The 13,428-nt window shown below is 54.5% G+C and overlaps 1 protein-coding gene and 1 long non-coding RNA gene across 2 annotated transcripts; one reads left to right on the top strand and one right to left on the bottom strand.

The window, feature by feature from the left end:
• Positions 1-4,815: 4,815 nt before the first annotated feature.
• Positions 4,816-7,435, bottom strand: LOC119001993 (uncharacterized). The gene is made up of 3 exons (XR_005069662.1): positions 7,176-7,435; positions 6,434-6,722; positions 4,816-5,141 (listed from the first exon to the last, which is right to left on the bottom strand). It is a non-coding gene; the product is annotated as an uncharacterized LOC119001993 (long non-coding RNA).
• Positions 6,857-13,415, top strand: GRN (granulin precursor). The gene is made up of 13 exons (XM_037067641.1): positions 6,857-6,957; positions 9,432-9,576; positions 9,696-9,821; positions 9,937-10,021; positions 10,488-10,600; positions 10,695-10,830; positions 10,945-11,039; positions 11,275-11,398; positions 11,645-11,742; positions 11,833-12,078; positions 12,307-12,540; positions 12,630-12,860; positions 12,947-13,415. Exons 2-13 carry the CDS (start codon positions 9,439-9,441, stop codon positions 13,082-13,084), a joined length of 1,764 nt encoding a protein of 587 aa, XP_036923536.1. The 5' UTR covers positions 6,857-6,957; positions 9,432-9,438; the 3' UTR covers positions 13,085-13,415.
• The last annotated feature ends 13 nt before the right edge of the window (positions 13,416-13,428 follow it).

Genomic DNA, 13,428 nt, shown 5'->3' with positions numbered 1-13,428 from the left:
GGGCGAGGGGTGTCCTGCACAGGAGTCTGCAATGGGCCAGGTGCAAATCGCCCCAGGTGGACAGAATTCTGGACACCAGGCCAGCAGAATGGGAAGTCACACGGGGGATCCAGGCGGGCCTGGGGGACATATAGGCCAGGGCTAGGGAGAAGAAAGCAAGGTGGGCTGAGGGGCAGGGAGGGCAATCTCCCTGGTTAAGGGGGGTGTGTGCGGTGGGTTGCTGGGAGACCCCCAGGGGAGGAACCACCACCAGGGCGGGGTCCTCATTATCTGAGTGTGTGCTTGTCTTGGGTCCTGTGCTAGGGGCTCCTGGGCATGAGCTCACTCCGTGGAGGAGGGCCTCACTGCCAATGTCCTCAATGTACAGATCAGGATAATGAGGCAGGGAGAACAAGTCAAACCACACAGCTCGTAAGAGTGAGGGGCCCAGAGGAGTTTTCTCACTAGCCCCAGGTTACTGGTTGCATAGGAAGTGGTTCAGCTAGACGGGCCCTCAGACCTGCACCTCAGATCTCTGGGGCTACAAATGCTCCCCAGGTGACTCCAGGGGGAAATCTGGGGCTGAGAACCCTGGGCCAGAGGATCCGTCAAGGCCCCTCCAGCCAGGGCCTCCTCAGAGCCAAGTAAACCAGTCCCCTCCTGGGCTTCTCTGACCCCACTACCCTTCCCCACCCCCTTCTCCACCCTTCATTCCGCAGCCCACAGCTGCCTTTACAGATACCACCCAGCATCAGTCTCCCCGCAGAGAGATGTGGTCCTGCCGCCAGGACCAAGTGGAGGGGCAGCTGCTCACTGGAGCCCCTGAACCTCCCAGCTGCCAGGGAGCAAGACGGGGCTCACCCGCTGTGCAGATGAATGCACTGAAGCCAAAGGCAAATCTAGAATTCTCATCCAGGCCCTGGCCAGGTAGCTCGGTTGGTTAGAGCATCATCCCAAAATGCTAAGGTTGTGGGTTCAATCTCCCGTCAGGGCACTTGTAAGAATCAATCAATGAATGAGTAAATAAGTGGAACAACAAATCGATGTTTCTTTCTCCCTCTCTTCCCCTCTAAAATCAATGAATAAAAAAACGTAAAAAAGAATTCTCATCTGCACACCAATTTAGAGATGCAAGGGAAATTCACAGAAGAAGCTGTCGCAGGGTTGGAAAGTGGATGCCTAGAGTCGGAAGTGAGAGAGGACAAGAGTTCTACTTTGTGTTCCAGTTTGACTGAAATTTATTTGCATGTTACACTTGGGTAAAATAGTATCTAATTACAAATCGACAACGAGGAAAGTGGCCTGCCCGATGGCACTGGAAAAGCTCAGGCTGATGCTGGGACAGGACTTGACTCTACCCAGTACCCCTGTTGCCAAACAGCCCTCCACAGCCTCTGGCCAGGGCACTGGCCTGTTTCTGATTCCCCTCCCCCACCCCCACCCCCACCAGACAGACTGAGGGCTGGGCGAGTCTCCCCAGGCACCAGTCATGTGCCTGTGATGAGAGTAGGCACCTCAGGAACTGGGGCAACAATGTCTCACTGCGGGGTGACTCAGGCAGGAAGGGGACAGAGTAAGTACATGGGAGGGAGAGGCTGTTTCTATGCTCCAACCTTAGTCTTCAGAGCTGCCAGATTGAACAAATAAAAATACAAGATGTCCAGTTAAATTTGAATTTGAGATACACAAGGAATATATTTTTAAAGATTTTATTTATTTTTAGAGAGAGGGGAAGGGAGGGAGAAAGAGAGGGAGAGACACATCAATGTGTAGTTGCCTCTCACATGCCCTGAACTGGGGAGCAGGCCCAAACCCCAGACATGTGTTCTGACTGGGAATCGAACCGGCGACCCTCTGGTTCACAGGCCAGCACTCAATCCACTGAGCCACACCAACCAGAGCATAGTGAATAATTTTTAAGTGTAAGTATGTCTCGAATATTACATGAGATATTCTTATACTAAAGAAAATAGCTTCTAATCTGAAATTCAAATTTAACTGATCATCTTATGCTTTACCTGACAACTCAAGATCTCAGGGGGAAAGGGCGCCCCCCCGCCCCACCCAGGCAGCTGACCCTTCTGTGGGGGCAGAACAATAGTTCTGAATGAAGAAAAACCTTAAAGGGGCGATTGGAAGAAACAGGGAGAGGCTGAGAGAAGCAGGAGGAGAAAGAGAGACCACCACCTCTGACAGCAAACCTGGGGCCCCCCGGGAGGAATCTCTTAGCCAGGACACATCCAGGGACATCACCACAGGCTCCTGAGTGGGACCTCCTGTCACTTGCAGCGCCTCAATCCAGCTCAGGGCTGGCAGCTGAGGCCCAGTCCAGCTGGGGTTGCAGCAGGAATTGAAATGGCCCAGAAGAACATACTGCAAGTTCTTAGGCAAGCGGGGTTGGGGGCCGGGCGGCAGGTATGTGAAATGCAGAAGTCACAAAGGAAAAAGATGGTTAGAAAAGGTAAAGGACTGACTGCTAGATTTCAGACGACACAACAGTAACACAACTTCTGATGACAAAAGTTACCACAAACAAAGATAAAAGGCGAACAACACCTGTAACAAATGTGATACTCAGAATGGATAAAGAGTTCCCACCCTCCAACAAGAAAAAGACAGACTCAGTAGAAAGATGAACAAAGAATAATAAGACAGTTTTATCTGTCAACCCGGCAGGTGTTTTTGGATGAGGTTAACATTTAAATCAATGAATTTTGGCTAAAGCATATTGCCCACCATAATGTGGGTGGGCCCCTGGGCCCCTTCCCGTTAGCAGAAGGCCTGGGTAGCAGAAAAAGGCCAGCGCCTCCAAGCCAGGGGAAATTCTTCAGGCCTTTGAGCTTCATCTGCACTGTCTGCTCTCCCGAGGCCCCAGCCCGCCAGTTCACACTGCAGGTTTGGGACTTGCTGGCTTCCGTATCATGTGAGCCAATTCATTTTCCTAAGTCTCTTTCTATGTACACAGTGATTGGTTCCGTTTCCCTGGAGAACCCTGCCTAATACAGACACGAACAGGCAGTTCGTAGGAGAAATATACGTGCCGAGTAAGCTGTGCACAAATATTCGGCTTCCCTAGAGATCAAGGAGATGCAGATAAAATAACCATGAACCGTCTTCTGTCATAAGACTGGCAAAAGAAAAATTAAACTGGCATATCCAATGTCGGTGAGTATATGGGAAATACATTCCCCCAAATACCATGACTGGGAGTGTGAAGTAGAAAAATGTGAAGGTATTTTGGCATTGACATTTCAAGGGTGCACCAATGTGACATTCAGGGATTTAACCCCCAGGTGTGCATTCAGGCACATGTTCACAAATATTCATTGCATAATTATCTGGCACCTTAAAAGATACTTTATTTATTTTTAGGAAGAGGGGAAGTGAGAGAGAAAGAGAGGGAGAGAAACATCGATGTGTGACAGAAACATCGATTTGGTTGTCTCTCCCACGTCCCCACTTGGGGACCTGCCCCACAACCCAGGCTCGTGCCCTGACCAGGAACCAAAATGATGACCTTTCGGTCCACAGGCAGGCACTCAATCCACTGAGCCACACCAGCCAGGGCTAATTATTTGTAACTTTAAAAGGTTGGAAGCACATAAAAGCTCATTACAGGAGACTGGTTAAGTAAATGATGTAACATTTATAGCATGAAATATTTGGCAACTATCAAAAAGAAACTAATAAATAACTGGAAAAACACCCCATGTTAATGTTAAGATGGCAACACACCCCAAATTCACCCATGGGTTCAGTGCACTCCTTATCAAAATCTCAGCTGTCTTGGCAGGAATTGATCCTAAAGTTCACATGAAAATTCGAGGGACTCAGAATAACCAAAAAAATATTGGAAAAGAAGTTGGAGGTCTCCCACGTCTCCCAACTTCAAACTTGCTACAATGTATGGTAATCGAGACAGTGTGGTACTGACTTTCAGGACAGACACCCAGGTTAGTGGGATAGAATTGAGAGTCCAGAAATAAACCTTCACAAACACAGTCAACCGATTTTGTCCAAACTAAACATCACAAAGCTTGGCCGAAGGGAGCTAGGGGAGCTCAGAGAACAGGGCAAATGGGGATGGACCTTTTGATGTCAAATCTGACTCTGAAAGTTTGCTTCTATTTTGCTTCCCTGATCAGAGAAGGAATCTCCCTCTTTAAAAGCAAAAACCAGAGGGGAAGAGATTCCTGAGTTGGAGGGTGTAAGGACACTGAGGGTTTTTTTGAGGAACAGGGGGAGTTTCTGCAGCCCTTGGGGTGAGGGGGTCTGTACCTCCTCCACAGAATGGAGGGTCACTGCAGGTGTTTTGACAAGCTGTTTAGTAAACATATTGCACATTTCTCCGCTAGAGTAATCATAGTGGTTACCTGTGATTCCAATTTTTCTTTTTTTAAAGATTTTATTTATTTATCTTTAGAGAGGAAGGGAAGGAGAGAGGGAGAGAAATATCAATGTATGGTTGCCTCTTGTGTGTCCCCTGCTGGGAACTGACCTGCAACCCAGGCATGTGCCCTGACTGGGAATAGAACTGCGATCCTCTGGTTCACAGGCCCGCGCTCAATCCACTGAGCTACACCAGCCAGGGCTGATCCCAATTTTTCTGAATACTCAGGTTCATACCTTGACTACTAATTACTGTCCTGTGAGTTCTGCCCACATGGGCCATCATGTCATCCGGGACTGTTTGTCCCTAAGGTCAGTACCCCCTGGGCGCTGGACTTCCAAGTTCTTCAACCTGCTCTTTGCAATTTTCACTATGGACTTTTAATCCTTGCTAAACTCAAAGTGATTGCTTCTAGAAATTTCAACACACACACACACACACACACACACACACACACATCCCCTGATCCTCTATAATCTACTGATGTTGGGAAATTGGATGACAAAATTGACCTAAAGTATATGAAACAGGAGAAGACAGGCTCTGTGTGAGGAAACCTACGAGCTCTTTTGCAGAGGAAGTCTATGCTCCTTTAGAGAGGGTTTCTCGGCCTCAGTGCTACTGACGTTGGGAGCAAAACAATCTGTTAGGGAGCTCTGTCCTGTGCTTTGTAGGGTGTTTAGAAGCATTGCTGGTCTCCGCCCACTAAATGCCAATATACTTCCCCTGCGTTGTGACAGCCCAGAATGTCTCCACACACGGCCAAATGCCCCTGGTGGGCAAATGACTTCGTTAAGAATTCTGTGATACAGTCATCCCTTGATATCCACGGGAGAATTGGCCCCAGAACCCCTCGCTGACACCAAAATCCATGGATGCTCAAATCCCTTATATAGAACGAGGTAGTATTTGCATATAACCTATGCACATTCTCCTGTATACGTTAAGTATCTCAGATTACTTATGTAAATACTTGCCACACTGTATTGTTTAGGGAATGCTAAGAAAAAAAAGTCTGTATGTGTTCAGCATGGATACTACCGTTATAGGCCTGACTATATAGGACATGTTGGCAAAAAAGTAACATTTCGAAAAATATTTTTGCTCTGTGGTTGGTTGAACCTGGAACTATGGAACCCACAGATAAAGAGGGCCAACTTGTTTCAAGTACTACAGACTTCCTTTTTCTTCTGATTCAGTGTGGTTGGGACTAGTAAGTTCACTTACTGATTTGCCTGACGCTTTCCTAAAGCTTCGTATGTGTCAGCACGCGTGCGACTCATCAGTGGAAGCCTAGCTTATATTATATACCCCCTTGCGTCAGGATACACAGGAAGGTAAACTGACTGCACGAATGTCGCCGGCGTGCGTAAAGGTCCCAGTTCTCAGCAGGAGCCACATCTACCGTCTGCACCCTCACTAGCCCCAGGCTGAGCACCGTGCCACACGATTAATTCCTCCACCCTGCCACTCCTTCCCTACCGGGGCTTGGATTTCCCCGACCCCAGCCTCACCCTCAGCCCAGGCTCTTTGCTTAGCTCTCCGTCCCTTCCTCAGAGGCCCGGCATCAGGCTTTCTGCGGGCCTCTCTCCTCTCCTGGTGCACCTCCCATCACCCTCTCTGCCCGAGCCAGGCCCTTTGGCTCTGAGCAGTCTGGCTCCTCCTGTTGGCGGATCTGTTCTGTGCAGTACATTTTTCTCTACTCGCCAGCCCTGTAAATTCTGGAAGGCAGCGCCATCTGAAACTACAAAGTCACTTCCACTTTGCACCTATCCCCTTCCCGGCCTTGTACCAGGTACCCAGCAGTTCCTCAAACCCCGCTACACTGAACTTGGCATCCAATCCTTGCCCAAGGCTGCCCTTTCCATCTGATTCCCTATGCTCTTTCCAACACCGCCTGTCCCGCCACTTCTACCGGCCGGCATTCAAATCCTCCCAGACTCAATTCAAAAGGTGCCCCCAAAATGGAATTCAATCTCTCCTTCCCTCCTAGAGCTAAGTTACTACCTTTTTCCTGCACACATCCACGCCCTTGGCACATGACCTTGGCACACGACCTTGTACCTTAAACTAGGATCTCTGAGGGCTACTTATCCTTGGCTTCACAACTCTCCTTCAACGCCAGAGTTTAACCTGAGTTTGTTGAATAGAATAGAAACAGGACGCACAAGTGTCCCAGACCCAAGAGCGGACATCCTGCAAACGCTCTCGGAACGCACCCTCCGAGGAGCCGCTCCTTTGGCCGTCCGTCTCGGGGCAGGAGCGGCCCCACCTCCAGCAAACTATCATGCGCTCTCACAAGGCAAAGAGTAAGCCAGGGCATCGGTCACATGATTCTCCAATCACATGATCCCTAGAAATGGGGGTGGGAGGGAGAGGGGGTGGGAGGGAGGAAAGTGAATTGAGTAGAAAAGCCTCACAAAATTCCAGGCTGGCCCCACCTCTACGTCGACGAGTAGCCAACGGGAGCGTGACAGCCTGAACGCCTGGCCAATGGAAGCTGAGATGGGTGGGTCTTTGCGCTGCGAGGCCCCAGGTCGGTGAGGGGCAGAGCAGCGGCTACCCAGCGAGCGCGGAGCAGGACGCAGGTAAGGCGGGTGAGGGGTTCGGTCGTAGGGACCTTTCGTTTGCTCCTTCCCAAGGCTCCGACCACGGGCGTGTGGGAGTTTGAGGTTTCCACGGAGCTGCATTCAGAAGGCTAGAGAAGGCTCGCTTAGAGAACCTTCTTGGGCGTTTGCGATGCACTGGAGGGACTTTTATGAAGGGTGGGAATAAACTGAATGGCAGTGACCCCCTCTCCCTTTACCTTCTGGTATTCCCCGGAAGCTGCAGCCCCTTCCCCCAAAGCAGGGACCATCTGTTTTTGAGCCGGCTCCGCAGCCCCTTCTGGTGGTGGTAGTGGTGGTTGTGGGGGTGCTGACTGTAGTAGGGTAGGTAGGTAGTGTCTGCGGCGGCTGGGAGCAGGAGAGACGCCCTCCCGGTCCCGGAACTCAGAGGGTGGCAAGTGGGACTTGAGACCTTGGCCTTCTCAAAGGAATTGGAAGTGGTTGCGCCTGGCTCTCCTTTACTTCCCCTCTTGCGGGGTGGGACAAGCCAACTTCCGCCTCTTCCAGCCACTTTTTTTCTTGCTCCCTCGTCTAGTTGTTGGGTTGGTTCACCTTTTGGGAATTTCTTGCTTCTGACACTCAGAGTTTGAAGGTGCCACCTAGTGGCAGATGACAGAGCTGGGGGCTTGAAGAGGCTCCTGCCTTTCCCTCTCTGTTATGGCAGTACGAATGGCTGTGGGGTAGAGTGAGAGAGGCTGCCACTCAAAACCCTCCTAAGAGAAATTGGGTCCCAACCTCTTCCACCCCTGGTCCTGACTGCGTGTGCTTGCGTGTACATTCAGTATACGCATACACTATACTTCCTAATCTCAGGGTATCCAGGAAGGAAAACAAACATAAATGAATCACTAGGGTGCTGAATGCTCTGAGCTACATACAGTAAGGCATCCCTTCTGGCCTAAGCCAAGAAGTAGGTGGGGCCAGCTTGCCTGGGAGCTGTGAGTGTGGAGAAATTAGAGGGGTGGAGGTCCAGGACCAGTCTTCTCACCCTTACCCGGCCTCTTGGGAGTGGTCTTTGCTCTGTGGAGGGAGCTCCGAGACAGGGGGCAGCTTCTGAGGCCCCCACAGTCTGTGGCGGCAATTCTAGGACTAGGAACCAGGTGCAGTGCCCGAGTGCAGTTCTGCTGTCCGTGGGTCGCCCTGCCTGGTCCCCTGCCCAGGAAATGCTTCCGTCCCCCTTCTCCGCTTGGACCCTAGGCCTCTAGGCGCTTGGGGTGTGCGGTCCGTTCCCAGTACTGTCCATTTTGCTGCATGCGAAATGAACCAGTCTGCTATGCTCTGGAGTCATCAAAGCCTGTCATCTTGATGACTTGATGGATGAGTGTGTTACCTAACCTCTCTGAGCTTCAGTGTGCTCCTTTGAAAGTAAAGGTGATAATTACTATTTTGGATGGTGGTTGCAAAGAAGGAAAATGACCTAGAGTGTTTAAAGTGGCTGTCAGTAGGCTCAGCGAATGTTACTGTTTTTGTCCCCCCAGGCAGGGCAACATCTCCTGGGCCAGCCCTGTTGAACTAGTGGGGCTGGCCAAGCTTGGAGGAAAGTTGTTTGGGATGTGAAACAGCACCCTCACCTCACCCCAGACCAAGACGGGTTCCTTCTGCTGACTCCAGAGCAGCAGCTGAGCCGGCTCTTGTAGTTTCTCTTCATGTGCGCTGAGTTTCGGCTCCCCGACAGCGGGAGAGGCAGGGGAGCAGGGTGGTGTGTTTGGAGAGTCTGAAGGGCCCTGGTGGTATTGGGGGCCCTTAGAACACGGTGTCTCAAAGGCTGACCCTGCCTGTGGGTCCCTCTCCCTTGGTGGGGAGAGGACAGTCAGCGAGCAGATGGTGGCAAACCTCTGGGGAGAGCAGCCCCGACTCCGCTGACCACTTTACTTCCCTTTTCTCAACTTTCTCAACCTCGTGGTTTCCCATGTTGTCACGCGACGCCCCCTCTCCCTCCGACAGGCCTTAGCAGGGTGCAGGTGTGAGCATGGTACCAGGCGAGGAGGCATGCGGAGGGGCTAGCTGGGGAAGTGAAACCCCAGCTTTTGTTCAGAAGCGACTCCGTCCTCGCACCCTAGCCGTCTCCTCTCACAGCTACTGATGCCTCCCTCCCCCACCTCCTAGAGGTGGCCCCTGCTCCCACAGATCAGACCCACAAAACCCACAAATCTTCCTGACTCTCACACGATCACATCTCTACACTCACCCACAGAGACTCTGGTGCCAGGCCATGTGTTGGGGACACAGATTCACACATACTCAGGTCAGCGTTCATGCTCATGGGTGCACACACGCCAGTGCATGTATGACAGACGCAGGACATGTAGGAAGCTGAATCGTAGGCCCTGGATCTTGCTCCCCGCCTAGACAAGGGATTGTGGGGAAGGCCCAGGTAGCCTGGAGGGAGACTGGCCCCCGAATCAAGAGTGGCATGGACTTACACGAGTTGCCAAATGCCTCTTGGTATTTTGCAGGTGGACCATGTGGGCCCTAGTGAGCTTGGCGGCCGCACTGACAGGGCTGGTGGCTGGAATGCAGTGCCCAGATGGTCAGCTCTGCCCTGTGGCCTGCTGCGTGGACCCAGGAGGGGCCAGCTACAGCTGCTGCAGTCCTGTTCCAGTGAGTGCCCTCGGCCCCAGAGAGAGCTGGCGGCTGGGGTTTCCTGAAAGGTCATTTGGATGGGACAGAGGAAGGGGCCAGACTCTGGTCCTTTGGTTTATCCTCTCCTCTCTTCCCAGGACAAATGGCCCCCAGCACATAGCAGACATCTGGGCGGACCCTGCCAGGTCGATGCCCATTGCTCTCCTGGCCACTCCTGCCTCCTCACTGTCTTGGGGACCTCCAGCTGCTGTCCATTCCCAGAGGTGAGGGTAACATTAGCTGGATGGAAGGGCTCGGGTCTGTGTTTGCACATTTCCTGTACTCTTCTACCCCCAGGCCAAAGAGCCTGGTCAACACAGGGGTCTCTGTGTCCCACAGGCCGTGTCATGTGGGGATGGCCGCCACTGCTGCCCTCGGGGCTTCCACTGCAGTGCCGATGGGCAGTCCTGCTTCCGAAGATCAGGTGAAGTAGGGGTGTAGATGGGGGGCAGGCAGATGGGCAGCATGTAGAGCTGCAGCACCCAGGGGCCCAGCTGGCTGGGTGACCCTGACTCCTGCTCTTGTGCCCTCACTCCTGTGGGCAATTGTACTGGGCAACTGGACAGAGAGCCAGCACTGAGGCTAGGAGGGGAAGGAGAGAACGAAAGACCCCAGGCTTGGGCCAGGCATTGCAGGGGTGGGGAGAGGCCCAGCCGAGCTGGTTTAATGTCAGCCCAGGCAGTGCATGCCCCTGCCCTGTGCCACATTGCTGAGGCTTGTGGCTTGTGGGAGAGAGGTGTAAGACGGCCTGGGAGAGCACTGAGCCCAGTAGCAGCCCCCTGTCCCCTGGAGCTGGGTCTGCAGGCCCTGGTGCTGGCGGCTCCTTGAGTGACGGGAATAATGACCTTCACTGACTGGGCTGATGGAATTCTGGGTCATCCCATCCACAGATGCCAACCCCGTGGGTGCCATCCAGTGCCCCGATAGCCATTTCGAGTGCCCCAACTCTGCCACGTGCTGCACTATGCCTGATGGCTCCTGGGGGTGCTGTCCCATGCCGCAGGTACAGGTTTGGAAAGACGGGGAGCAGAGGGGCAGCAGGGGCAAATTAAGGGGCTGGAAGGGACAAAGACAGAGTTAGGACCATCTCTTCTCAGGCTTCTTGCTGCGAGGACAAGGTGCACTGCTGCCCCCACGGTACCTCCTGTGACCTGGCCCATGCCCGCTGCCTCACAGCCATGGGCACTCACCCCCTGGCAAAGAAGATCCCCGCACGAAGGAGCAATGGAGCAGGTGAGGAGGTGGGAGAGAATCGGGTTGGAGGTGGGGAGTGAGGAGAGGCTGGTTCCTAGCTGGGGGGAGTTCTCCTATACCGCGGCTGCCTCTCCCTCCTCTCTCCCCTTCTAGGGATCATGTGCCCAGATGGACGGTCCCAGTGCCCTGATGGTTCCACCTGCTGTGAGCTGCCTAGTGGGCAGTATGGCTGCTGCCCGATGCCTAATGTGAGTGAGGGGCTACAGCCATTTGGGCCATGTGCCCACAGCCACCTAGCCTGGACATCTACCTTGCAGGGACTTCAGGGGAGTGAGGTTGGCTGAACGGTTGCTGGGAGCCTGGCTGCTCAGGACTTATGCCACCCCCTAGTGGGGGATTGGGGTAGTGCCAGCTGTCAGCCTAGTGCTCCTAGGGCTCAATTGAGCTGGGAAGTCCCAAAGACCTGCCCCTGCCTCCACCCAGGCCATCTGCTGCTCCGACCACCTTCACTGCTGCCCCGAGGACACCGTGTGCGACCTGGTCCAGAGTAAGTGCCTCTCCAAGGACAACGCTACGGACCTGCTCACCAAGCTGCCAGCACACACAGGTACCTGCAGAGGCTCCCCACCAGGCTCGTCCAGGATCAGAAGTGGGAGTGGGCGGCTGACGGCTGCATGGAGGGGCCAGGGCACATACAGCCCCCTTTTCTCCACACTGGACCTCGCCTTGTGATCCCTGCCGGGGGTGGCCCTCCGACTGTGACATCGGGTTCCAGCTGTGGAGTCGGCAGAGGGTAGGCATGGAGAGGGTTCCACGTGCCACTGCTGACCTGCCCACCTTGCCCGACTCACAGTGCAGGAGGTGAAGTGTGACATGGAGGTGAGCTGTCCGGATGACTACACCTGCTGCCGCCTCCAGTCAGGGGCCTGGGGCTGCTGCCCTTTTGTCCAGGTGCCCAGGAGTGGTGGGTGGGCTGGGCCGAGCAGAGGGTGGCAGCCAGCTAGGCCCCTGTGCCTACTGTCCCCTCTCTGCCCACTCTAGGCTGTTTGCTGTGAGGACCATGTACACTGCTGCCCAGCCAGGTTTAAGTGTAACACAGAAAAGGGCACCTGTGAGGAGGAAGCCCGCCAGCTGCCCTGGATGGAGCAGGCCCCAGCCCACCTCAGGCCGTCGCACCCCCGAGCCACAGAGAGTGATGTGCCCTGTGACAACATCACCAGCTGCCCTTCCTCCTATACCTGCTGTCGGCTCTTGTCTGGAGAGTGGGGCTGCTGCCCTGTCCCAGAGGTGCATGGTTAGAAGGATCGCATTGGGGGGACAGTGCCTCGGCCTGGGCAAGGGGCCAGGCTCCGGTTACCTGCTCTTCTGCTCTCTGCCTCGCCCACAGTGGCACCCCAGCTCTCGGATTCGATCCTAGCTGGAGGAACTGAGCAGGAGAGGCCGAGTGGGGTTAGGTGTTCCATCCCACGAAGTATAGCTTCCTAGACTGCTCTTTCTGCCCCCACCCCGCCCCAGGCTGTCTGCTGCCCGGACCACCAGCACTGCTGCCCCCAGGGCTACACCTGCGTGGCTGGGGGGCAGTGTCAGAGGGGGAACAAAGTGGTGGCTGGACTGGAGAAGATGCCTGCCCACCGCACTTCCTTGTCCCAGCCCAGAGCCATGGGCTGTGACCAGCACACCAGCTGCCCAGTGGGGCAGACCTGCTGCCTGAGCCTGGGCGGGGGCTGGGCCTGCTGCCAACTGCCCCACGTGAGTCCCCACCTGCCTGTCCCTGGAGAGGGGAGCTGAGTCTCAGGGGAGTGGGAGGACAAGAACATAATGCCACTCTGTCCTCACAGGCCGTGTGCTGTGAGGACCGCCAGCACTGCTGCCCAGCTGGGTACACCTGCAATGTAAAGGCCCGAACCTGTGAGAAGGAGGTGGATTCTGCCCACCGTGCTGCCCACCTGACTCTCGGCCCTCTCGTGGGTGTGGGGAATGTGCAGTGTGGGGAGGGGCGCTTCTGCCACGACAACCAGACCTGCTGCCGAGACAGCCGAGGAGGCTGGGCCTGCTGTCCCTTTCGCCAGGTTAGTGCCACCCTCTGCCCTGGGGCTGGGTACGGGGCTGGGCCAGGTCCTGCTGTGTCTAACTCTCACACCCTCTGACTGTCCAGGGTGTCTGCTGTGCAGACCAGCGCCACTGCTGTCCTACTGGCTTCCACTGTGGGGGCAGGGGCACCAAGTGTTTACGCAGGGAGACCCTGCGCTGGGACACTCCTTTGAGAGACCCAGCCCCCAGACCACTGCTGTGAGGAGACTGAGGACTAAAGACACTCTATAGCCCTCAGGACCCTGCTCACAGGGTACCACCCACTGCTCAGGCCTCCCTCGCACCTCTCCCCCACCAAATTCTCCTGGACTGCCCCCACCATTCTGAGTCCTCCCATCGTCCTGAGAGGCAGGGCCTGGAGGCCTGGAGGCCTCTAAGGCCTTCCCTATAGATGGGGGACCATGGCAAAGCCGCATTACAAGCTGCCATCCCCTCCCCTAATCTCTGTGACCCTGTGGCCAGGTGCTCTCTCCTATCCACAGGTGTGTATGTGTGTGTGTGTGTATGTGCTCCAATAAAGTTTGTACACTTTCTTAACAGTGTCTG

Source organism: Sturnira hondurensis, unplaced genomic scaffold (assembly GCF_014824575.4).
Source record: "Sturnira hondurensis isolate 20B ecotype Veracruz unplaced genomic scaffold, ASM1482457v3 Scaffold0001221, whole genome shotgun sequence".
NCBI classification, from domain to species: Eukaryota; Metazoa; Chordata; class Mammalia; order Chiroptera; family Phyllostomidae; genus Sturnira; species Sturnira hondurensis.
The sequence above is the reverse complement of the archived record's forward strand: the minus strand, read 5'-3'. Positions and strand labels throughout refer to the sequence as shown.

Bases quoted from the DNA above. Each gene is read 5' to 3' on its own strand.
- GRN (XM_037067641.1), top strand. From the start codon at position 9,439: ATGTGGGCCCTAGTGAGCTTGGCGGCCGCACTGACAGGGCTGGTGGCT. The intron at 10,601-10,694 runs GTACAGGTTTGG...ATCTCTTCTCAG, and splicing joins GGTGCTGTCCCATGCCGCAG to GCTTCTTGCTGCGAGGACAA. The intron at 12,079-12,306 runs GTGCATGGTTAG...ACCCCGCCCCAG, and splicing joins GCTGCTGCCCTGTCCCAGAG to GCTGTCTGCTGCCCGGACCA.